The sequence below is a fragment of the Gymnoscopelus braueri genome, assembly GCF_963280865.1.
Source record: "Gymnoscopelus braueri genome assembly, chromosome: 15".
Taxonomy (NCBI): domain Eukaryota; kingdom Metazoa; phylum Chordata; class Actinopteri; order Myctophiformes; family Myctophidae; genus Gymnoscopelus; species Gymnoscopelus braueri.
Window position 1 is genome coordinate 10974912 of NC_137620.1, and position 25000 is coordinate 10999911.

The 25000-nt window shown below is 40.6% G+C and overlaps 1 protein-coding gene across 1 annotated transcript in view; it reads left to right on the forward strand.

Annotated features, from left to right (window-relative positions):
- Nucleotides 1–25000, forward strand: part of dysf (dysferlin, limb girdle muscular dystrophy 2B (autosomal recessive)) — a 145371-nt gene that overhangs the window by 69984 nt on the left and 50387 nt on the right. The window contains 7 exon segments of the mRNA XM_080450776.1: nt 7742–7923; nt 8506–8646; nt 8772–8801; nt 10082–10117; nt 10272–10310; nt 14267–14368; nt 14984–15145. Of these exon segments, the coding sequence (XP_080306902.1) occupies nt 7742–7923; nt 8506–8646; nt 8772–8801; nt 10082–10117; nt 10272–10310; nt 14267–14368; nt 14984–15145 (692 nt within the window).

Sequence of the window (25000 nt, forward strand, 5' to 3'; positions counted from 1 at the left end):
TTTTATCTGTGTGTGTGTGTGTGTGTGTGTGTGTGTGTGTGTGTGTGTGTGTGTGTGTGTGTGTGTGTGTGTGTGTGTGTGTGTGTGTGTGTGTGTGTGTGTGTGTGTGTGCGTGCGTGCGTGCGTGCGTGCGTGCGTGCGTGCGTGCGTGCGTGCGTGCGTGCGTGCGTGCGTGCGTGCGTGCGTGCGTGCGTGCGTGCGTGCGTGCGTGCGTGCGTGCGTGCGTGCGTGCGTGCGTGCGCATGTGTGTGTATGTGTGCATTGCATGCCTTTGTATTTACTTTATTGTTACTTGTTGTTTTCATTGTTTAGTTTTGTGCTGCCCTTTGGGACAATGTTTTGTGATATTGGGCTTTAATCTAATTTGACTGTGACCTGACTTGAAACGTTACACATCAAGGCAACAGTTAACCGCTTCCATGAAAACAACACGTTCTACAAAGTCTGCCATGTTTCACGTGTCTTGATTGGTTAACCCTTTAAGACCGGGAACGCATCTGTGTCATTTTAAGATTTCTTTGGCTATTCAAAAATGGCTGATATACAAGTTCATAGCTCGGCACAGAGTGCCACGCTATGAACTTGTAGATCTGATTTGTTCGTAATCGTGAATTTGTTTGCAATTTTTTTTAAAGCAAACATTTTTTACTCTGTTGCAACTTCTGGGGGTCCCTGGAACAAACTATTTTTAGATGGGGGTCCACGGCCAAATACATATAATTTTTGAGAACCATTGATATTACAGCAACATGTGTTTTTTCAACAACAAAAAAAACTGTTAGGATTTAGAAGACATTATAGAATCCCCAGAAGCAAAGATTTGAGTTACAAAATAATGTTTGCTTTAAATATATATATATTCAAAGATTTGCACACATTTTCCACAATTTTCCCCAAAAACTAGCAGATCTAGCAGATATATCTGCTATTTTTGAATAGCCCAAAGAAAAGAAAAAAAAAATGACAGAGGCGCGTTCCCGGTTTGAATAGGTTAGAGCAACGTGGCTCGGCTCCTGACATTACTCAGCGTCCAAAAACACAATTCAACATGATTCATCTCCTAACTGGGACCACATCAGATCTGACGTCAAATGTTATGCTCCTCTGAACGTCTCGTCCTCAATCTGAAGCTTTAAACCACATATAGCCACAGTGTTGCCAACCGTCCTTTGAAAAAAAAAGGAATCGTCCCCTTATTTGGAAAACTAAAAAGACGTGTCCCTTGTTGAACCGATACGCAGCGGTGTAAAGTAACTAAGTACATTTACTCAAGTGCCGTACTTCAGTACAATTTTGCGGTGCTTTTACTTTACTGGAGTATTTCCAATTGTCTATGCTTTTACTCCACTACATCTCAGAGGCAAATATATTGTACTTTTTACTCCACCACAAATATTTTAAAACTTTAGTTACTAGTTACTTTGCAGATATAAATTATTACATTATAAAACATACATTAACCACTTCAGCCCTATTTTATACCTAGAATATTTGAAAATAGCCGATCTACAAGCTCACAACGTGTCGCACCGCAACGCGTTGTGAGCTTGTAGATTGGCTATTTTCAAACATATTGTCTGAAATTTCTTTACTAGGAGTAAACCCTTGAGATGAATCATCTCGTTTTCAAAAATACACTTCATACAAAATAAAATATTTTTACAGACAATTCAGACAATATTAGTACTTTTACTTTTGGTACTTTAATACATTTTGATACCAATACTTTTGTACTTTAAGTCAAGTAAATTTTGAATTCCGGACTTTTACTTGTAACAGAGTAGGCTACTTCTACATTGCAGTATTGATACTTTTACTTAAGTAAAACATTTGAGTACTTTTTCCACCACTGCTGATAAGGGACACACTTCGTTCCTTATTTTGGGACTCAATCAATGTCAGCTCATAAACTACATACATAATGCTATAATACGGGTTGTTAACCACTTAAACCATCTTGACTCAGCAAACCGGACATAGCCTAAGTCGTCTCGGTACTTGGACCGCTTTTTTTATGTCCACACCCCCAATTCTCTGAGCCAAAATTTTGGGCTAATGTTCCCCCCAGAATACGAATGCTGGGGTTCAAGTGGTTAATTGTCACGAACTTGGCTCAAAATCATGACAAAGGTGCGAGACGACACACAGGAGTAAAGTTTAGAATCAGACTCACACACAAACTCAATGGGATGCGTAATCACAATATAATTAGACAAAAAACTCTTCATACGTGACTTCTTTTCTCGGTATCCCTTATTTTTACTTGGAAATGTCAGGTAGTTTTGGCAATCCTAGCCCACCCTGTTCTGGACATAATCATAATAGGCAAACATTCTGCGAAAATAGCAGATCTTCAAGCTCACGACATATCACACAACGTGAGAGATGCCTCTTTGACGTATAGGGTTTAAGACATTGGTTCTCATAGTGGGGTCCGGGGACCCCCAGGGGTCCTTGAAGGTGTTCCAGGGGGGCCCCAGCTAAATGTGTTAATATAGCGTCACGATCATTTTAACCACTTTAACCATAGTTTGTACTTTGGCTATTAAAAAATAGCAGATATACAAGCTCATAGCAGGGCACCGAGTGCCACTCTATGAGCTTGTACAGTATATCTGCAAAATACATATCATTTTGGGAGTCCTTGACACGAAAAAGTTTGAGAACCACTGGTTTTAAGAGGTTAAACAATGTTCTGAGCCCTATTTATCCTCAATACCACATCACTGGGACGTCCTGCGTTCAATAATGATAATACATTTTATTTGTAACGACTTTTCACAAATCTAAAATTTCTTGCATTGCGTTATTTTATTGTATTTATTGTATTGGATTGTATTTTTGTTGTTTGTTTCATTTGTTGTCTATTTGTATGTCTGCTTCTTGTGTTTAAAATGTTTTTGTTTTGTGTTAAATTGAAAACTTAAAAACATTGAGTCATATAAAAAAAAGGGTAGCACTTTATAATAACTATACACTATAAAGCATTAGTTAAGCATTAGTAAATGCTTAATTCCTCATGAACTCATCATTAGTAAAGCATTATTCATACATTACTAAGCATTAGTAAACACAGTTATAAATGTTGCAACTATACACTATTAAGTATTAGTTAAGCACTAGTAAAACACTTAATCCATCATTAATTCGTCATTTGTATAGCATTATTCATACATTACTAAGCATTAGTAAACACAGTTATAAACCCTTCAACTAAACACGATTTACAATTAGTTAAGCATTATTAAGTATTTACATCATCATGAATTCATCATTTACATAGCAAGTAAGTACTTTATTCATCTTGAATTCATCATTTATATAGCATTAATAATACATTAATAAGCGTTTGTAAACACAGTTATAAGTGTTTTATTGCCCATTGATAACCTAATCTTTAATGTGCTTAATGATTGTATTCTCATACTTTGTAAATGATAGATTCAACATTTATAAATAGGTATTATATCAATTTACAAACCAGTTATTTATGAGTTGTTAATGGTTCATACGATCATTTAGAAAGTCTAAGTAAACACCATATACAAACCACTTGGTTGTATATTTATGCGGACATTTGTACATGGTTAGCGAGTGTGTTAATAAATGTCTTATAAAACACTTATTCATACTCAATGAATGATTTATTAAGGTAGTTACTACTTGTTAGTTAAGTATTTTGCGTGAGCCCATCTAAAGTGAGGACTATCTATGCCTTATAAAGCATTTATAAATGAGATAGCGTGAGCCCATCTAAAGTGAGGACTATCTATGCCTTATAAAGCATTTATAAATGAGATAGAAGCAGTGATATAGAAAGTGCCAATATTTATTGCAACAATTGAGACAGAACATGGCCCGTGCAGTGTAAAAAGAAAACATTCTTGTGCTGTATGAAAATAAACAAACAATATGCAATGCTATAAACATGTACACATGGCTGATAAATTAAATAAACATTTTACTGCATGAAAATAAACAATAAACAATATGCTATGCTATAAACATGTAAACATGGCTGATAAATTAAATAAACATTGTACTTTATGAAAATTAAACAATAAACAATCTGCTATGCTATAAACATGTAAACATGACTGATAAATTAAGTAAACATAATTGTACTTTATGAAAATAAACCATACAGAATCTGCTATGCTATAAACATGTAAACATGGCTGAAAAATGTAATAAACATTCTTGTACTGTATGTATGAAAAAATAAATCTGGGTTCTGCCTTCACTATGGGTATAGCCACCCTTGCAGAGCTAGGCAGACAGTTAACATCAGAAGGTAAAAACAACAAAAAAAGGCTTGTTTTGGGTTTCTTCTTTAAATTATCTTCTTTGTTTTTTCTTATTTGTAGAACAGCAATGACATGAAATACACATAGAATGGATTTGTTAAATAGTGTTTTCCACAGTAAATATTTTAACTTTTTAACGAAATAAAGAAATGAATTAACTTGCAAACATGAATTAAGCAGCTAAACATTCACACAGTTTCAATGATATGAAATTAACATGTACATAAACACATCCCTGATTTTGCTGGAAATAGCCTAATGGCTGACAGGCTAACAGGCTAACAGGCTAGGCCATATGACTGGTACTGATTAGCAACAAACATGACGTTTTTGCCACAGACAGAATACACAGTTGGGCTGTGAAAAAGGTTCTAGCAATCATGTTTCATCATTACTGAGACAATACATCACAAGGCCAGTACTTACAGACACAGCTGCACATAGCTTTGCTCTATGCTAAACAGGAAGTGAATGCATTCTGCAGGTGTTGCCAGATTTTGCAAAAAAAACAAGCGGCCAGGTCTTTGAAAACCCAAAAGAAGCAAGCAACTAGGCTCAGTTTTACCAGCTATCGGCCATTTGAAAATAGCAGATCAACAAGCACACAACGTGTCACATCATGACACGTTGTGAGCTTGTAGATCTGTTATTTTCAAAAACATATTGGGAAAAAAAGTTTAATATTTTCATGAAAAAATGTGGGAACCACTGGTTTAAAAAAAAACATTAGAAAGCAAGCCCAATTAAGCAACTACACTTTACAAAAAAAAAATATGTTTATTACATTGTATAACATTGTCCACCTACCTGCCCACTGTGGGCGTGGCCAGGTAGGGGATATCAATGTGTTTCCTGTTTACCAGTGTTGCCATGTCTGCTTATAATACACAATTTGGGGCTTTTTTTAAAAGTGTAGTTGCTTCATTGGGCTTACTTTCTAATGTTTTTTTTAAACCAGTGGTTCCCAAAAATGTTCATGGAAAGGAAAAATATTTTACTTTTTTCCTAATATTATTTGAAAATAACAGATCTACAAGCTCACAACGTGTCTTGATGTGACACATTATGAGCTTGTTGATCTGCTATTTTCAAATTGCCGATGTAAAGTGGTAAAACTGAGCCAAGTTGCTTGCTTTTTTGGGCTTGTTTTCAAAGACTTTGCAAAATCTGGCAACACCTGCAGTGTGCATTCACTTCCTGTTTAGCATAGAGCAAAGCTATGTGCAGCTGTGTCTGTAAGTACTGGCCTTGTGATGTATTGTCTCAGTAATGATGAAACATGATTGCTAGAACCTTTTTCACAGCCCAACTGTGTATTCTGTCTGTGGCAAAAACGTCATGTTTGTTGCTAATCAGTACCAGTCATATGGCCTAGGCCCTAGCCTGTTAGCCTGTTAGCCATTAGGCTGCTGTGTATCATGTTAGCTTATAGGCTATTCTGCTCTGAGCTAATGCTGTAATGCCATTATAGGGAGCAATGTTGTGTTTTTATTTTCACTCAAGTGATTTATTTGTGCATATTGGGAGAGATTTGCATATTATTATTTCCAGCACAACCAAGGATGTGTTTATGTAGGCCTACATGTTAATTTCACATCATTGCAACTGTGTGAATGTTTAGCTGCTTAATTCATGTTTGCAAGTTAATTCATTTCTTTAAAAGCATTGTTAAAAAGTTAAAATATTTACTGTGGAAAACATTATTCAGTACACATTTTAACAAATCCATTCACTGTGTTTTCCATGTCATTGCTGTTCTACAAATAAGAAAAACCAAAGAAGATAATTTAAAGAAGAAACCCAAAACAAGACTTTGCCTCCAAACAGATTTTTTATTTTTTTACTTCCTGAACTATCTGCCTAGCTCTGCAAGGGTGGCTATATGCATAGTGAAGGCAGAACACAGAATGTTTTTCTTTTCGTACAGTACAAGAATGTTAATTAAAATTTTCAGCCATGTTTACATGTTCATAGTATAGCAGATTTTTTTATTGTTTATTTTCATAAAGTTAGTAAAATGTTTATTTAATTTATCAGCCATGTTTCCATGTTTATAGCATAGCAGATTGTTTATTGTTTATTTTCATGAAGTAAAATGTTTATTTAATTTATCAGCCATGTTTAAATGTTTATAGCATAACAGATTGTTTATTGTTTATGTTCATGAAGTAAAATGTTTATTTAACTTATCAGCCATGTGTACATGTTTATAGCATTGCATATTGTTTGTTTATTTTCATACAGCACAAGAATGTTAATTGTATTTTTACACTGCACGGGCCATGTTCTGTCTCAATTGTTGCAATAAATATTGGCACTTTCTATATCACTGCTTCTATCTCATTTATAAATGCTTTATAAGGCATAAATAGTCCTCACTTTAGATGGGCTCACGCTATCTCATTTATAAATGCTTTATAAGGCATAGATAGTCCTCACTTTAGATGGGCTCACGCAAAATACTTAACTAACAAGTAGTAACTACCTTAATAAATCATTCATTGAGTATGAATAAGTGTTTATAAGACATTTATTAACACACTCACGAACCATGTACAAATGTCCGCATAAATATACATCCAAGTGGTTTGTATATGGTGTTTACTTAGACTTTCTAAATGATCGTATGAACCATTAACAACTCATAAATAACTGGTTTGTAAATTGATATAATACCTATTTATAAATGTTGAATCTATCATTTACAAAGTGTGAGAATACAATCATTAAGCACATTAAAGATTAGGTTATCAATGGGCAATAAAATGCTTATGACTGTGTTTACAAACGCTTATTAATGTATTATTAATGCTATATAAATGATGAATACATGATGAATTAAGTACTTAATTGCTATATAAATGATGAATTCATTATGAATTAAGTACTTACTAATGCTTAACTAATTGAAAATTGTGTATAGTTGAAAGGTTTATAACTGTGTTTACTAATGCTTAGTAATGTATGAATAATGCTATACAAATGATGAATTAATGATGAATTAAGTGTTTTGACTAATGCTTAACTAATACTTAATAGTGTATAGTTTCAACATTTATAACCGTGTTTACTAATGCTTAGTAATGTATGAATAATGCTTTACTAATGATGAGTTCATGATGAATTAAGCATTTACTAATGCTTAACTAATGCTTTATAGTGTATAGTTAATATAAAGTGCTACCAAAAAAAGTGCTACATGGTTTAAAAACGTTGGCATGAAAAACAGTAACAACACCCCTATACAAGGGGTAAAAAGTAATGTGGTCTGTCTACCCTCTTGCCCCCTGATCCCTCTCAGGGGGCAATCAGGGGGCAAGAGTAAGAAGAGAAATGTCATCTCTCTCTCTCTCTCTCTCTCTCTCTCTCTCTCTCTCTCTCTCTCTCTCTCTCTCTCTCTCTCTCTCTCTCTCTCTGTGTGTGTGTGTGTGTAGATTCCTATGCCATCGTGTCGTTCCTCCATCAGTCCCAGAAGACGGTGACGGTGCGTAACTCTCTGAACCCCATCTGGGACCAGACGTTGATCTTCTACGAGGTGGAGATCTTCGGGGACCCGGAGGTCATCATGTCCAACCCCCCCAACGTCCTGGTGGAGCTGTACGACTCCGATACTTACGTGAGTGTCCAGAGAGAGAGGGGTCTGTGTGTGTGTGTGTGCTGAACGGTTCCCTTTCACCCATTCGAACCGGGAACGCATCTGTGTAACCACTTTAACCATTATGTTATTCTTTGGCTATTTAAAACATAGCAGATCTACAAGCTCATAGCGCGGCACCGAGTGCACACCTATGCGCTTGAACAAAATCCGCGAATGTTTCAATATACAGTATATATTTTTTAAAGTGAACATTTTTAACTCAAATCTTTGCTTCTGGGGGTCCCTGGAACAACATATTTTGAGATGGGGGTCTGCGGCCAAATACATACAATTTCGGGGGTCCTTGACATGAATACGACAGGGCCGATTCTCCAAATCTTCCAGTCTTAATGGGTTAAGTGGTTAATAATTTGTCACCTATCTGACTATCGTGTGTGTGTGTGTGTGTGTGAGTGTGTGAGTGTGTGTGTGTGTGTGTGTGTGTGTGTGTGTGTGTGTGTGTGTGTGTGTGTGTGTGTGTGTGTGTGTGTGCGTGTGTGTGTGTGTGTGTGTGTGTGCGCGTGCGTGTGTGCACGTGTGTGATCCGTGCGCGTATTCCAGAACGCAGACGAGTTCATGGGTCGCTGTGTGTGTCAGCCGTCCACCTCCGCCTCCCCCCGCCTGGCCTGGTTCCCCGTTCGCTTTGGAAGCAAGAACGCCGGAGAGCTGTTGGCCGCCTTCCAGCTGATCCGCAGAGACAAGGTGCTCCTCACGGCGCTCATCATGGCTAAACGTTTGCGCATGGTCACGTATAGACCCATGAATCTTTTCATATGAAGCTCTTATCCATTCTCTGTCTCTCCCTCCATTATCTATAATCCCTGCAGCCAGCAATTCATCACATCCCAGGTCAAGAGGTCAGTTTTCCACTCTTTTCCTTCTGTCTTGATAACATCCCTCGTTTCGTTCTGTGTCTACCTGTCCTTTCTCTCTGGTGGAAAAAGTACTCCAATGTTTTATGTAATAGCATCAATACTGCGATATAAAAATACTCTGTTACACGTATAAAAGTCCGGAATTCAAAATGTGCTTGAGTAAAAGTACAAGTGGCATCAAAATGTACTTAAAGTACCAAAAGTAAAAGTACTGATTATGCAGAATGTCCCATTTCAAGTTTTCAAATGTATAAAAATAGCCGATCTACAAGCGGTCTACAAGCTCACAAGATCTACAAGCTCACAATGCGTCGCGATGCGACGCATTGTGAGCATGTAGATATGCAATTTTTTTTAAATGGCCAAAATGTATATACTGTAGGACTGAAGTGGTTAATGTATGTTTTGTAATAATAATCTAAATCTACAAAATAAATAGTAACTAAAGTTTTCAAATACATGTAGTGGAGTAAAAGTACAATATTTGGATCCGAGATGTATGGAGTAGAAGTTAAAGTATTGGAAATTGGAAATACTCAAGTAAAGTAAAACAAATACCTAACAATTGTACCTAAGTACCGTACTTGAGTAAATGTACTTAGTTACTTTACACCACTGTGTATCCCTTTATTTAGTCTGAAAGTGTTCCCATTGCAGCCATCTTTCTGAGATGACCGCTGCCGAGGAGAGAGTCCTTGACGATTAGTTCATCCCCTCAACCAATCACAAGCCGGTCACATAATTCGATAAGACACTGAACATGGTGTAACACTGAACTCCAAGATTAGGTTCCTATTTCAGTTGACAGTGGGTTATTATAATAGCCTGTATAGACACTAAACCTGGATTTCCATTTTGTTTCACTTATTTACTCCTGGCCTGGGAGTCTTTCCAAATCACTTCAACATCACTATCCACAAACGTTACCGCTGCTAAAAAAAAGTGTCTTACACTGTTTACTTCCATCATTACGTTCCAAAAAATGCTGATTGGCCCAGTTGGAAATCCAACCAGCAAGACACGCTGGAGCACAGCAACACCAGACCCCTGAATCGCAACATTAAGTCGTTTAATGGTCACTACTAGCCATTCAGAGACAAACAATCCCTTTACTGCTTATATGAACTCTATCTGTGTGTGTGTGTGTGTGTGTGTGTGTGTGTGTGTGTGTGTGTGTGTGTGTGTGTGTGCGTGTGCGCGTGTGCGTGTGCGTGTGTGTGTGTGTGTGTGTGCGTGTGCGCGTGTGTGTGTGTGTCATATAGGGAGATGTGATGTCCACTACACACATCGTGGACGAGGTAAGGTCTTTGATTTTTAACAGCAGCTCTTGTCTCTATACTGTGGATGGATTGACATGCATCTTTTGATTATGCTGTGACCTGTCTTCCTCGCTTTGCTCTTTGTAACTTTTCCATCTCTTTCCTCTCTGGTTTATCTTCTTGGCTTCCTCAGCTGCTGCTGACAGGATTCCTGTCAGAGAACCAGCAATGGGTACTCATACATGTGCATGTGCCACACACACACACACACACACACACACACACACACACACACACACACACACACACACACACACACACACACACACACACACACACACACACACACACACACACACACACGTGGTGCAGTCATGCACTTGCACCACATACACAGTCCCTCAACTCAGTCACATGATGCACGGTGGCACAGTCGGTAGTGCTGTCGCCTCACAGCTATAAGGTCCCGGGTTCGATTCCCGCAGGGGACGCTGTGGGCGCTGGGGGTGTGTTCTCTCCTCCACGTCATCAGTGCCCATACCCTAGGTGGGGTTGGCGAAAGGGCCTTTCTGTGTGGAGTTTGCATGTTCTCCCCGTGTCTCCTAGGGTAGGTACCCTCACAAAAACATGCAGTAATCCTGGTCACTATACTGCCTCCCCCTGGCCAGCCGGGGCGCCTGATGGAGGGGAAGGGAACTGGTTGGAATAACGTGTTCCTTCCACGCGCTACGTCCAACCAGGGAAACTCTCCCCTGTCAGGTGACAAGAAGGTCAGTTGGCTCTCATGCATTGAAGGAGGCATGAGCTCGGCCCTGGCCTCCCTAGGTTGGCAGAGGGAAGGTAGTGCCTAGGATTACATAGACAATTGGCACTGGGTGTAAAAAATAGGGTTACAAAATCGTGGGATAAAAATTTAGGAAAGAAAAAAAAAACAAGGGCAAAGAAAAAATTGGTGCCCGGGCTACAATTAGGTTCGCAGGTGTTGCTTCACCAGCGGGGTGAGGGTTACTGCCGACGTGTTTTAGTGCACCGTTTTACCACACTTCAGCAGCCCCAGGACACTATTTTGGCGCTGTTACTTGCAATAGTTTTTTTTCTCGATTTTTTGCCAGGCGTTTGGTGCCCCCGAAGAGCTTGGTGCCCCCGAGAGCTTGGTGCCCAGAGCCCGTGCTTTAAGCCGGGCCTGTGCACACACGCAAACAGGAGCAATACCGTCGTTTGGTCAATATTCAGCAGCAATATCGGGAAATTAAAGGCCCGCATGAAATGGCTAGCAGTGTACACATTTGTAAGTATTTCCTCTAAAATAGGAAGCTAGGCGGTATTTGTCATGGACATTGATTGACATTTAACCACTTAAACCCTCTATACTTAGGAAAAAGGACCCCGAGTTGCAACTGTGTTTGGTTCTCTCTTTTTGTAGATCTGCTATTTTTGGCTTATGTTCCCCCCAGAATAGGGACGATGGGGTAGCCAACATAGCTGTATGTGCGTAATGGTGTTGGTGTGTGTGTGTGCCAGCATACAGTTAACATCATGATGACACACATAATCGCCTAAATGAAACTCATCTACGATTAACGATATTACTTACCTTCAGTTGTGCTTACCTGTCAAATGTGCCGCTGTGAAAAGGCTCCACTGGCAGAATTGATAGAAATGGGGAAGGGACATAAAATACAAAAAATCAATAAAATGATCTAATTAGATGTTAAATTGGTATACAGCCCCATGTGCAGGATGAGTCATCACCTTCTTTTTTTATCGTTTTCCAGGATATGACTAATTCTAATTTGATTTCACGGGACCGTTAAAGAGAGAGGTTTAAAAAATACTTCCAGGCCTGTCACATGGTTGTAGATGTATGACTTTGTTTTTTTTCTCGTCATTCCCGTTATCCAATAACGTAAAGAACACAGTCGATGCACTATACTTTGCCAGGAAACAGATGCTTCCAACCAGTGAACCAGAGGTTTTGGCTAATATTGTCCGCCCGGCAACAAAGTTCAGGAAGTAGAAAAAACAACACAGCTGCATCATGGGACATTTAAAACTGTCACAGATGCAGATTTATGCAGCTCGGTTTACCGTGATTCTCTCTGAGTGGTTTGGTAATAATGCCTTCAAATGCAGTATATGAGTCACAGAAATAACATGTCTTCAGCACTGTGATATAGTGAGGAACATTCATCCATCCGTCTCTCCTTCTATCCTTCCTTCCACACGTCCATTCATCAAATTGTTCCTTCATTCTCACTCGCTCGGTCTGTGTCGCCCACTATCCGGCTTGGTCTTGATGTTTCCCAGTATGTTGGACGAAAAGTCACCCTTTAACCACATGCATGCACCCCTGCACGCGCGCTCGCGCGCACACACACACACACACACACACACACACACACACACACACACACACACACACACACACGTGTGGGTGTGTGTGTGTGTGTGTGTGTGTGTGAGAGAGAGAGAGAGAGAGAGAGAGAGAGAGAGAGAGAGAGAGAGAGAGAGATAGAGAGAGAGAGAGAGAGAGAGAGATCACAGGGATCTTTGGGGAGGAGGTGTCTGTGGAAAAATGAGCATACCCGATCGCGCATGCACTCACGCATGTACACACGTACCGTCGCAGACCTACCTGCACATCACATGCACCCATTAAGTCTTGCACGCACAACGCACACGCACAAAAAAAAATACTTTTTGGCTCAGGTCACCCCTGTAAATAACGTTTTCATCCACAGCAAGATCCCTAACATCCGGTATGTCACGATGAAAACTTGAAAGAATATCTGTTTCCATTAGGACAGATTGAAAAAAAACTTTATATTTGACGTTTAACCACTTAAACCCCTGCATTCACCAAAAATAGCCGATCTACAAACAAAACAAAAAAAAGCTTGTAAATCTGCTATTTTTAGCAAAGAGATTTGGTGTAGATTGAAAAAGAACGCACCAAGTGCAGTGCAAATCAGGTCTGTTTTACTTAGTATAAAGGTGGTTAAACTGAAGAGATATTGATAAATTCGAAATTCTATCAAAGTATTATGCGACACCCCTGCATGGACTTGCGTCACGGCACCCAAGGGTGCCACGGCACCCACTTTGAGAAACCCATCTTTATAGTTTGCAGTATCATCACAAACCTAATTCAGTAATTGCATGAAAAAGACATCTCTTTGCTTGTCGCTCGTTATGTCTATATATCATCATTACACCATAAAACCACCACCGGGGGCTTAATGAAGTTCTATCAACCTCATAGACACATGAAAAACAGAAAAAGTACAAAAACATGGCAACAGCTCTTTAAACTAATTGTAGTTAGTGACTAATGTTTAAAGCTGCAATCTGTATGATTTAAACAACAACCTCTTTGGGATTTGAACCCAGGTCTCTGCACAACGGACAAAATGTATTCTCCTGAGCTAAGATGGAATACCTGCTTGAGCCATGGAAATATTGCACTTTGAGCTTCAGGCAATACCTCTGTTCCTACCTTAGCACAGGGTCTAAATTCCTCAATGGAAGAGCAGAGAGACCACTGTAGATGTGCTAGTTGAATTAGATTTATTCTAATTCAGAACATATTCTGCATACAGATTGGTCAAAATGAAATCATATTCACGACGAAACGTTCCGGATTGCAGCTTTAACAACCTGAGTTATTAAGGTATCTGTCATTGTTTTGTCAAAATAGCATGGCTTGTTGTGTCTCGTTAATGACCCCTTTGTGAGGTCATGTGCAACACATGTACATTTTCACGTGACATTTGTCCTCTGGATTTAACCTATCCAAGTGATTCCGAACCTGTGAGAGCGTAGATATAGAAATCTAGATACCTCATTGGCCTCTGCAGTTCATTGGAGCCACCTGTATCCGCGGCCGCCATATTCGGGAAGGCACGCTGCCACTCAAAGTGACTACTGGCCAATCACAGCGCGTCTTTTCCGGGACTTGTCAGGATCTAGTTGTATAAAGAATATCCCGTTGTGTTTTTTATACAACTAGATTCTGCCAAGGCCCGGAAAAGACGCGCTGTGATTGGCCAGCAGTCACTTTGATAGGCAGTTGGCCTTCCCAAAAAATGTTTAGATTTTTTTCCAAAAACTGTTAGGATTTAGATTTTTTTTAAATCGCCTCAGGTCTTAAAGGGTTAACATCGCTCTGTCCTGTGTTCCTATTGGCAGCCGGACGACTCTGACCTCCCCTACCCGCCCCCCCAGAGAGAACCCAACATCTACATGGTCCCACAGGGAATCAAACCCGTGCTGCAGAGAACAGCTATAGAGGTACTGCACTGTATCACTTCAAACCTCTGGGCCTATTAGCAGTCGTGTTTTTTTTTTACTTGTACCGCAATGTAGATAGAAGTACTCTGTTATGCATAAAAGTCCTGCATTCAAAATGTCAGTCACCCAAAATGACTTTTTTTCTATCGATTACACACCCCGTAGAGACTTTAATTCATGGAGATTTTTTTTTGTCGCATTCATAAGCCAATATTTTGATGGCATCAAATTATTGGCTTAGGAATGCGACAAAAACTTAAAAAACATCCATGAATTCAAGGCTTCATGGGGGGTGTAATTTTGTGTGAACTATCCCTTTAATGTATGTTTTGTATTAATAATCGCAACCTGCAAAGCAACTAGTAACTAAAGTTGTCAAATAATTGTAGTGAAAAGTACAATATTTGCATCTGAGATGCAGTGCTGTTGAAGTATAATGTTTAAAAATGTTATACTCAAGTAAAGTAGAAGTACCTCAGGTTTAAGTACAGTACTTGAGTAAATGTACAGTATTTAGTTACTTTCCACCACTGCCTATCAGACTGCTTCAGCTGCTATAGTACATAATGGGCATCGGTAGAGCTAATCCTCTACGTTGTCTCCCTCTCTCTCCAGGTGCTGTGCTGGGGCGTTCGCAACTTGAAGAGTTTCCAGCTGGCCAGTGTTACCTCCCCCAGCCTGCAGGTGGAGTGTGGAGGCAGCATGGTGCAGAGCTGCGTCATACGCAGCATGAAGAAGAAGCCCAACTTCGACGTCAACACGTACCTCATCGATGTGGTGAGAGCTCCAAGGAAACACACTCCTGCATGAGTCTTTTGGTTGATTGAATGCTTTATGCAAGGGATAATGTACGGGTAGGTGGTCATTATTGAAAAATAAACCCTGACAGGGTGATTATCCACGACGCGGAGCGGAGGTGGATAATCCCCCGCTTATTACACGGATACTTAATAAATAAATTGACCCAAAGGTAACAACAAAACAAAGTATTTCCTTGCTTACGGCAATGAAAGTATTCCATATGTGTTGGGCTGGGCGGACATGGTCGCCTCGGAAAACAAATAGAAGTATTCCATAAGGTAACTGGAAGACTCGCTCGGATTTGCCCCGGGGCGACTGTGTTTTGGGGCGAACGTTTTGGTATTCTTGCCGTTGTTGTGCTACGGCCGCCACGGTAAACAAGAAAGTGTAGTGGATCAAATAGAATCACTTTTCGGTTATTGCATCGTCTATTTCTCACTTCAAATGTTTTCAAAAACATTCTTGAGAGCAACGTATAGTTGGAAAATGACATGGTGTGTTTGTTTACATGGCTGTCATTTTGGATACAGCAACATCAAGCAGCGCAGGTTTATATGAGCAGGTGCTCTGAGTCTTTGATTAGACAGAGGTCTGTTATTGAGCTCATCGGTCATTATCCAGAAACAACACACCGCTGAATTCAGCGATTGACCACTCACGATCAAGCATTCAATCCAACCAATAGTCAATAATGTAAACAGCACGGTGGTAGAGTAAAACAGGCCAGGCTAAAAGTATCTGGGGACTTGTTTCCATTGTGGTCCTACGTATTCAATTGATCAACAGCATAGGATATTAACACATTAATACGTCATCAAATATGTCATCAAAAAATACAAATATCTATATTTACAGAGGAGAGGGGGGAAACGGCGGCAGTTTATGACCCCTCATTACAATGGGATTTAATATCTATCACCACTTGTAGTCTTTTGACTGAGGCTTTTTCAGGCCAGTTTTGAAAGAAGCCAGAGATTTACGTCCTTTAATGGATGATGAAGTCAACACACATGCACGCATGCATGCACCACACACACACACAAAGGATGTGGGGAACTCTGCTATTCTACCAAATTACATAAATACAAATACATAATCATCTACGTTGTTATTGCAGAATATCCAGTCAAACTGTGCCGTGATTAGAACCAGTAGACTGTCCTGCTGCTTTTGTTTTTGTTTTTGCTCTTTTGTCGTCGGTTCAGGAAATTAGGTCATGTTGTAGACTAAGCAGCCGCATGGTAATTTGGTACTATAAAGCTGTAGTGTTTGTGTGAGAGCTTCAACAGTGTGCGTGATGGAGAACGCTACAATGCTAACATAACAACAATGGTCGGCCTTAGTATCAGTGGTGGGAAAAGTACTCAAATGTTTTACTTAAGTAAAAGTATCGATACTGCAATGTAAATGTCCGGAATTCAATATTTCAAGTAAAAGTACAAAAGTATTGGTATCAAAATGTTCTTAAAGTACCAAAAGTAGAAAGTACTCATTATGCAGAATGTCCCATATCACAAGTTTTCAAATGTATAAAAAGTATAACAATTGTTTGAAAATAGCAGATCTACAAGCTCACAATGCGTCACATCTCGACGCATTGTGAGCTTGTAGATCGGCTATTTTCAAATGGCCGAAATGTATAGCTGAAGTGGTTAATATATGTGTTATAATAATAATCCAAATGAACAAAGTAATTATAGTAACTAAAGTTTTCAAATAATTGTAGTGGAGTAAAAGTACAATATTTGCGTCTGAGATGTAATGGAGTAGAACATTTGAAATAATCCAGTAAAGTAAAAATACCTAAACATTTTACTCAAGTACAGTACTTAGTTACTTTACGCCACTGCTTAGTATGAAGTCTCTCAAAGCACTTCGACAGTCGTCGGAACCAAAAAAAAATATTTTCCAAGACGGTTAGTTGCGATCTGTAGAGTGATGTTTTGATCCTAACCTGAACCACACCCAAACCCCAGAGAGAGCCTATTTCACCCACGCAGTGACCCGGCCAGCGCTAGGCATACCGAAACGCGCTGAGCGACGCGTCGCAAAGCGCCGCACGTGCTACTTATTATATAATAGAGGAGTTGTGTGTGTGCGTATGAGTGTTCTATGGGATTTGTGCCATGCACCATTGGTCTCATCTCTTCCAAACGTTCCACTAATACTGCTTAGTGGTCTGGCCTTTGTACAGGGTGCTTTTAAAGGGAGGGACAGGAGGGTCAGGGGACGGTCATGGAGGAAAGGTAGAAACCGTAGCCGAAAAGTGGCACTTTGCTCTGCTATTGTAGAAGAGTTCAGAATGGATACGCACGCACGCACGCACGCACGCACGCACGCACGCACGCACGCACGCACGCACGCACGCACGCACGCACGCACGCACGCACGCACGCACGCACGCACGCACGCACGCACGCACGCACGCACACACACACACACACACACACACACACACACACACACGCACACACACATAGAGACACATAGAGACACAGAGAGACGGTAGTAATCAGCAGAGAGGCCTAGTGTTTTCATGCTTAATGAGTCTTGTACTGTTGTGGTTTGGTCTTAATCAGCTCAAGCTCACTGATGACAGTGGTTGGTGGTTTTGGGGGGGAGTAGCGGTGGTACTACTGTATTCTACTGTTCTGAGACGTTCCGAGAAGGTCCCCCATGTATGTGTTCTTAGAATCTGGTCTTTCAGAGAACAAAATGTCACATGTCAGCTCTGATGACATGCAGATGGAGGCTGATCTCATTCTGATCCGATTCAAGTCTGATCTCACTGCACTGCTGACACAGAAAACTCATCTGTTCAATGTACAGTACTACTGTCACCCCATATTTTTTTTTATATATATATATATATATATATATATATACTTCTACTCCACGACATCTCAGAGGGCAAATATTATACTTTTACTCCACTACAATTATTTGAAAACTTAAGTTACTAGTTACTTTATTATTACACTATAAAACATACATTAACCACTTTAGCCCTATTTTATACCGAGGCTATTTGAAAATAGCCGATCTACAAGCTCACAACGCGTCGCATCGCGACATCGCATACTTTCACTTTTGGTACTTTAAGTACATTTTGATACAGTACCAATACCTTTTTTTATTTCTTTTTTGGTTGCTGGCAGAGGGAGTGTAGCGCCCAGGATTACTTAGACAATTGGCACTGGGTACCTTTGTACTTTTACTTTAGCATTGGCACGCACAAACATACACATACACTGTCTCTCTCTTTAACATCATCAATAAGCTCATGACTTCTAAAGTATTTTCTTATGACAATCTAAAAGGACATACTGTGTATTACACACACACATTATTCCCCTTAATGTGGTCTATGAATAGTGGGTCTCCCTCTCTCTCTCTCTCTCTCTCTCTCTCTCTCTCTCTCTCTCTCTCTCTCTCTCTCTCTCTCTCTCTCTCTCCATCCCTGTCAGCTATATTAAGCTTTAGAGGAACATATATTTGCTTATGGCAACATAAAGGGAAAGACAAAATATCACACAGATGAACACATTTTCCTTAAATACAGTTTACAATTATTCCAACGGTTTAGTGTCAACATTATTAAGCTCTAATACTCGCCTAAGTATTTTCATATGACAGTCTGAAATGGAATATGGAAATATCAGCCCCATATTTTTGTTCCCCCTTTAAACACAACCTACGGCGTTGGCACAGACTGTTTAATGTCAAGAATATTAAAGTCTTATGTTTTTTTCATCATAACAGCTGTAAGGAGTGGATGAATGTGACACGTGGGTGTTTTCCTTTTAATAAGGTTCCTTTGTGGAATCCAGCGGGCTAATGATTTCGTCCCGTGTTTACCGTGTGATTTTAGCATCGTCTTACCCCGTCACAGGCCTTCAAAAGGGTCACAGGGGTCACATGAGTTGACGTTGACGACTCCCACAAGTTTCCATTTGACAAACGTAAGGAAATGTATGTGAAATATATTCAGCTCAGAACTTTTTTTTTTTTCCCCGCTGACTTAATGGCGCTGCAAGTGATATAGGGCATAGCAGTGGCGGCTATTTTCTGGTTCCACTTCAAAATACTCAATGCATTTTTCCCATTGACATTTCCAAAAATATTTATATCAATTATTTTAAGCCTAGAATCAAGCCATCCCGGGTCCTGGTGAATCATGACCATAAAACGTTTGATTCTGTGAAAAAACTTTTTTGAAAACGGCAAAACAAAGGGTATTTATTAAATATATAGTATATCATATAATTAAATATAAAATAAAAAAGAATCACAGAAAAAAAATGTTTTATGGTCATGATTCACCAGGACCCTGGATGGCTCGATTCTAGGCTTAAATGAATTGATATAAATATTATTGGAAATGTCAATGGGAAAAATGCATTGGGTATTTTGAAGTGGAACCAGAAAATGGCCGCCACTGCTATGCCCTATTTGAATAGATTCATTAAATTAGACCGGTGTCCGTTGGGCACCGCTCTATACCCGGGAACGATGCAAGTCGGGAATGCATGCCCCACCCGCTTATGCAATACCTGTTATACCTGTTGTCAGATTACTCGTTGTAACAGTCTATCTGTCTGTCTGTCTTTGTCCCTTTTGTGTCCGTATATGGAGATCCCTGATGTCATCAGTATATGCCCTTATATAGGCATGCCCATATATATATATATGGTCATATCGGTTGGATTGGTGGTTCTGGATAACTGGGTCTCCATATACAGTATGCCTATATATGGGCACATCGGTCAGATCGGCGGTTTTGGACAACCTAGAGGAAAGGTCACGGGGTCACTGATATAGTTAGGGTTCTTCCTCCGGGGAACATGAAGTTGCACAGCAAATGACATGGCAACCCAGCCAGTAGTTTTCTAGATTGAGTCTTGAGTCTTGAGTCTTGCTGGGGAAGGAAAGTGTGTGAAAGTGGACATTTTGGCCTCATGGTGGTACTAGATTAAGGAAAGGCCATCGGGTCACCAAAATCAGGAGTGTCCATCTTCTGGGGAGCCAGAAGGTGCACAGCAAATTCCATGACAATCCAGCCAGTATAGTTTTCAATAATTATGTACTGACGGATAGACTGACTGACTGACTGTACCACTGATTCCATGCTAAGAGCCCCGCTGACAGCACGAGAGGTAAAATGAACCCCTTGTCTGTCTGTCTGTCTGTCTGTCTGTCTGTCTGTCTGTCTGTCTGTCTGTCTGTCTGTCTGTCTGTCTGTCTGTCTGCTTGCTCAGCGTGGGAAATTGTCGGATCTCTGCTCTATTATGTAAAGTGTCTTAACTTGTTGTGATTTGGCACTATAATAAAATTGAATTGAATCAGTCTGTCTGACTGTCCTGGAGCTACAGACAGACACACAATCTCGCAAACCGCTGGACCGATCAGCCTGTCAAACATTATATGCACACTGCCAGTAGGCCACATAATACCTCCGCTATTTATTTATTAACGTTATTATTTATAAAAACATTTTTTAATGGAAGTTGATGGGGCTGTGATCACGCTGAACCCTTGCCCAAATTTGGAGTCATATGTCATAGCTACGTCATAGGCGACTGATGTCATAGATAGACCGACATCATACATGATTGATGTCACAGGCTGGCAATGAAGACTGAGATACAACATTGGAGCCACTCTATTTCTATGTGTAGCCCAAGACCAGGGTTGCCAGGTTTTGCGAGAGAAACAAGCAACCAGGTCTATGAAAACAAGCCCAAAGGAAGCGAGCCCTACATTGGCCATTTGAAAATAGCCAATCTACAAGCTCACAACGCGTCGCACTTTAAGAAACAAGCCCAAAAAAACCAACTCGCAACAACCAATATTTACAAGCGACTTTAAAGAAAAACTAGCCCAAAGTCGCTTATAATAAGCGGACATGGCAACGCTGCCCAAGGCCCACATAATTCTGATTTTTCCACGTTTATTATCTTATATACTGTACCATTTTAAAAAGCCAACTAACAGACAGTCACACAGTCACTCGAGAGACCATAACGTCTCGGTTTCACAGTCTGAAAGGAGGGGGAACCACCCTCATTTGTACCCAAAGTTTGTCTAATAATGTCTGTATAATTTCTGTGCGGTCAGCGTCGGCCAAAGCCTTTATGAGAATCATGAGGGGTCAAATAAATGCTGGACTGTCACCAGCTCTCGACTATAGACCAACGTGTGGTGGCTGTATTGTCGTGGCAGCCTTTAGGGGGGCTGGGAATTATACGTCCAGCATGGTCCCTGACACGGCTCCAAAACAGCCTACGGTTTTGTTCCCTTTAGTTTGCTCTGTGGGTTTGGCAGCATCGAGCCCCCTTCAAGACCCCTTAACCCATTATAACCGGGAACGCATCTGTGTAACCACTTTTAACCATTGTTTTATACCGTTGGCTATTGAAAAATAGCAGATATACAAGCTCATAGTGCGGCACCGAGTGCCGCGCTATGAGCTTGTAGATCTGCTATTTTTTAAAAATCGTGAAAATGTGTGCAAATCTTTGAATATAATATATATATTATATTTTGTTTCAGCTGTTCTGCCTTTATTGATAGTATAGTATAGTAGAGAATGACAGGAAACAGGGAGAGATACGCAGCAAAGGTCGGCGGGAACGGGACGCGAACCCGCGACACGCCATCAGAGCCTATTATAGGCCAGTGGGCTCCCTAATATATATATATATATATTTTTAAAGCAAACATTATAACTCAAATCTTTGTTTCTGGGAGTCCCTGGAACAACATATTTTGAGATGGGGGTCTGCAGCCAAATACATATATATATATATATATATATATATATATATATATATATATATATATATATATATATATATATATATATATATATATATTTTTTTTTTTCTCCAGAACTGTTAGGATTTAGAAGACATTTTTAGAATCAGCCTCAGGTCTTAATGGGTTAAAGCTACCAAGTAGGCTCCAGCTAGGAGGCTCCAGCAGCCTTGTTGCCTTAGTTTGTGGACGTTCAGCATTGGCGGCCTAAAAGCGATTGTCTTTACTGCTACTTTTAACCACTTAAACCCTATATACTGTGTTCACTGGAGTCCCGCAGGGATCTATCCTTGGCACCGTCCACTTTTTTCCCCCTCTACAGCAAATCTCTTCCCATAAAATAGCGGTTGTGGATCTGCCATTTTTACCGAATGATTGCCTATTCATGACATGCCCAGAACTGGGACGCTAGGGTTCAAGTGGCTGGGGCAGCTGAGGTTCCTGGTTCCTCCTGGCTGAGTGTCGAAGTGTCCTTGAGCAAGAACACTTAACGCCTAACTGCTACCAGATGAGCAGGCTGGTGTCTTGCATGGTTTCCTCTGCCATCGGTGTGTGAATGTGAAATACATTGTAAAGGCACTTCGGATAAAGGCAGTGCATTTATCCTTTAAAAAGGGAACATGGAAAAGTTATGTCTGAGCCACCATAGACCAAAGAGGTCCAAAAAAAAACCAGATTATTTACACCCTTTGTTGTGTACAGTAGATCTGTGGCGTGACTCACCCCACGCTTGCCTCTCCTCCAAATGTCCACTGTCATCCGCTACCTTTTCCATTTTTATGATCGCTCCACTTGCACCACACTCATTCCCAGACACTGGCTAATATGTGCTGGTCACTGATGCACAGAAACCAATTCTTACTGACAGACGGGACAGAGCGTGACGGGCCAACGACAGACTCACCGACGAGTGACTTTACTGCGATCCAAGCCTTTCCAACATTCCAGGGAGATCAAATCATAGGCCGTCGTTGGTGTTTGTCAGCAGTCCCCCCCCCCCCCCCCCCCTGTTTTTACGTCATTGCAGTTCCTGCGATCACTTCTAGATGTGGGCTGAGATACGTTTGTTTACAAAGCTTCCGTTTTAGGACGTCTTAAAGCATTATAAATCGCAGATGGACAGAAATGGACCACAAGAGACCAACTACAGTGATCCTCCTCTTGAAAGTATTTCCAAATTCCAGTGGGGCTAATTGATGATCTGATTATAGCATTTTTTTCCATTTTCAAGTTTTCCAATTCTCAATAGACCTTCTAAACTTTCTTTCTCTCGAAGTCTAAAGAAGCCCAGATGTGGTCACTCTCTTGATCGTCCCAGAATTGCAAATGACAGACACAACAGACCACAAGGAACTACTCACAGACTCACTGTTTTCTGCGTGCACCCCAATGAAACCCTCGCACACATTCCAGGGAGGTCAAATCAGACTCTCATTGGGTTGCTTCGCGAGCGCAATTTCCATTTTTTCACAGCAGGCTCGCTCCGGGACACGCAGCGTGCGTGGGTCATGCGTCTGGGCAGTAACGTGTGGAAAGCCAGATGCACTTCATTTTAGCCCTCGTTCATATTCGAAATGACAGATAGGCCAGACCAAGTGACAAACGCCACCCACTCCATGGAAGGCTTTCTGAATTCCACAGAGGTCATCTGGAGTATTTTCCATTTTTACTGAAGCAGTCACTGCCCATTAGACTTTCTACACCTTTACGTAGAGCCGCAGCAGAACAAAAAAGCTTTTTTTTTTGGACATACTGTATAAAGTCTTCCCAAATTCCGCGGAGGTCAGCTGACATTTGCACAAACGTAATGGAATCGCAAATGACAGGCAAGCAATACAGTAGAATCAATGTGAGGTCAAATCATTTCAAATTCCAAGTGAGGTTAAATGATGGAGTGATTGGTTTTTGATGCAATTTCCATTACAAATGTCCCAACTCTGGCAACAGGACATTGTTTTCTTTTTTTTTAACGCTGTGGCTCTGAAAGGGGTACCCGTCTAATCTCACAAAACACTGTAGTGGCAAATGTCTTGTGCACATTGCCTAAACTGACATATAGCCATAACTAATTGTGTTTCACATATCGCCGCCGTTGGGTGGAAACCTCATGTCCAAAAACGTTACTTTCCGGGAAATGGAAGGACAATGTTCAGAAATAGTGAAAATAGCAGATCTACAAGCTCTCAACGCTTCACATCGCGACAGAGCTTGTAGATCTGCTATTTTCACTACTTTTGCTTGACACTTGTGTGCAACAAAGTAGACGGAAAAAGACGAAGACGAAAAAAAAAACAGAGTTGAAATATGGAGATACGAGGTTTCAGCGACGATATATATGGTTTAGACTTTTTGGGGAGAAAGAAATATTCTGATCAAGGAATACATTATTTATAAAGTTTACAGGCGGGGATTGTAATAAAAAAAAGACCAGACATCCAGTAGACTGGTAGGAGAGAGAGCTCAGACGTATATAGGGTGGTATTGTCGATGCGTTACTGTCTTGCGGCACTTAGGACATCTTTTGGAGTGACGCAGCGCATCTCTGAGACACTGGCTGCAGAACACATGGCCGCAGAGAGTAGAAACCACCAGCCTACCGCTATCTGCGATCTCCGAGTAACCGTCCATGCACACAGGACAGACTATGGCTCCAGGCATCACCCTGCGTCTGCTCTTTCGTTCATCGTTGTCATCTTCATCGCTAATGATAACATAACTCTCTTCACTCTTGATGTGAGAGTCATCGTCGGTCAGGTCAATAACGCCGTCATCAGTCATCCTGCTGGTCTTCCTGTTTTCCCTGTATTGAGTTGTGAACTTTCTCTTCCGCAGACCACCGCTGCCCGGAGCAGTCCTGTTCCTGTTCGACTGCATTGTCAGATTGGGTTACTTTTTCTTTTTCATTGAGTCAAACGGGGCTCACGTTCTCCAAATCTGGGTGTGGATGATGTCATCGGCCAGCCGCTTTTCAGAGCCAGGCCGGCTATAAGAGGTCGGTTGCAAGCTTGCCCAAAT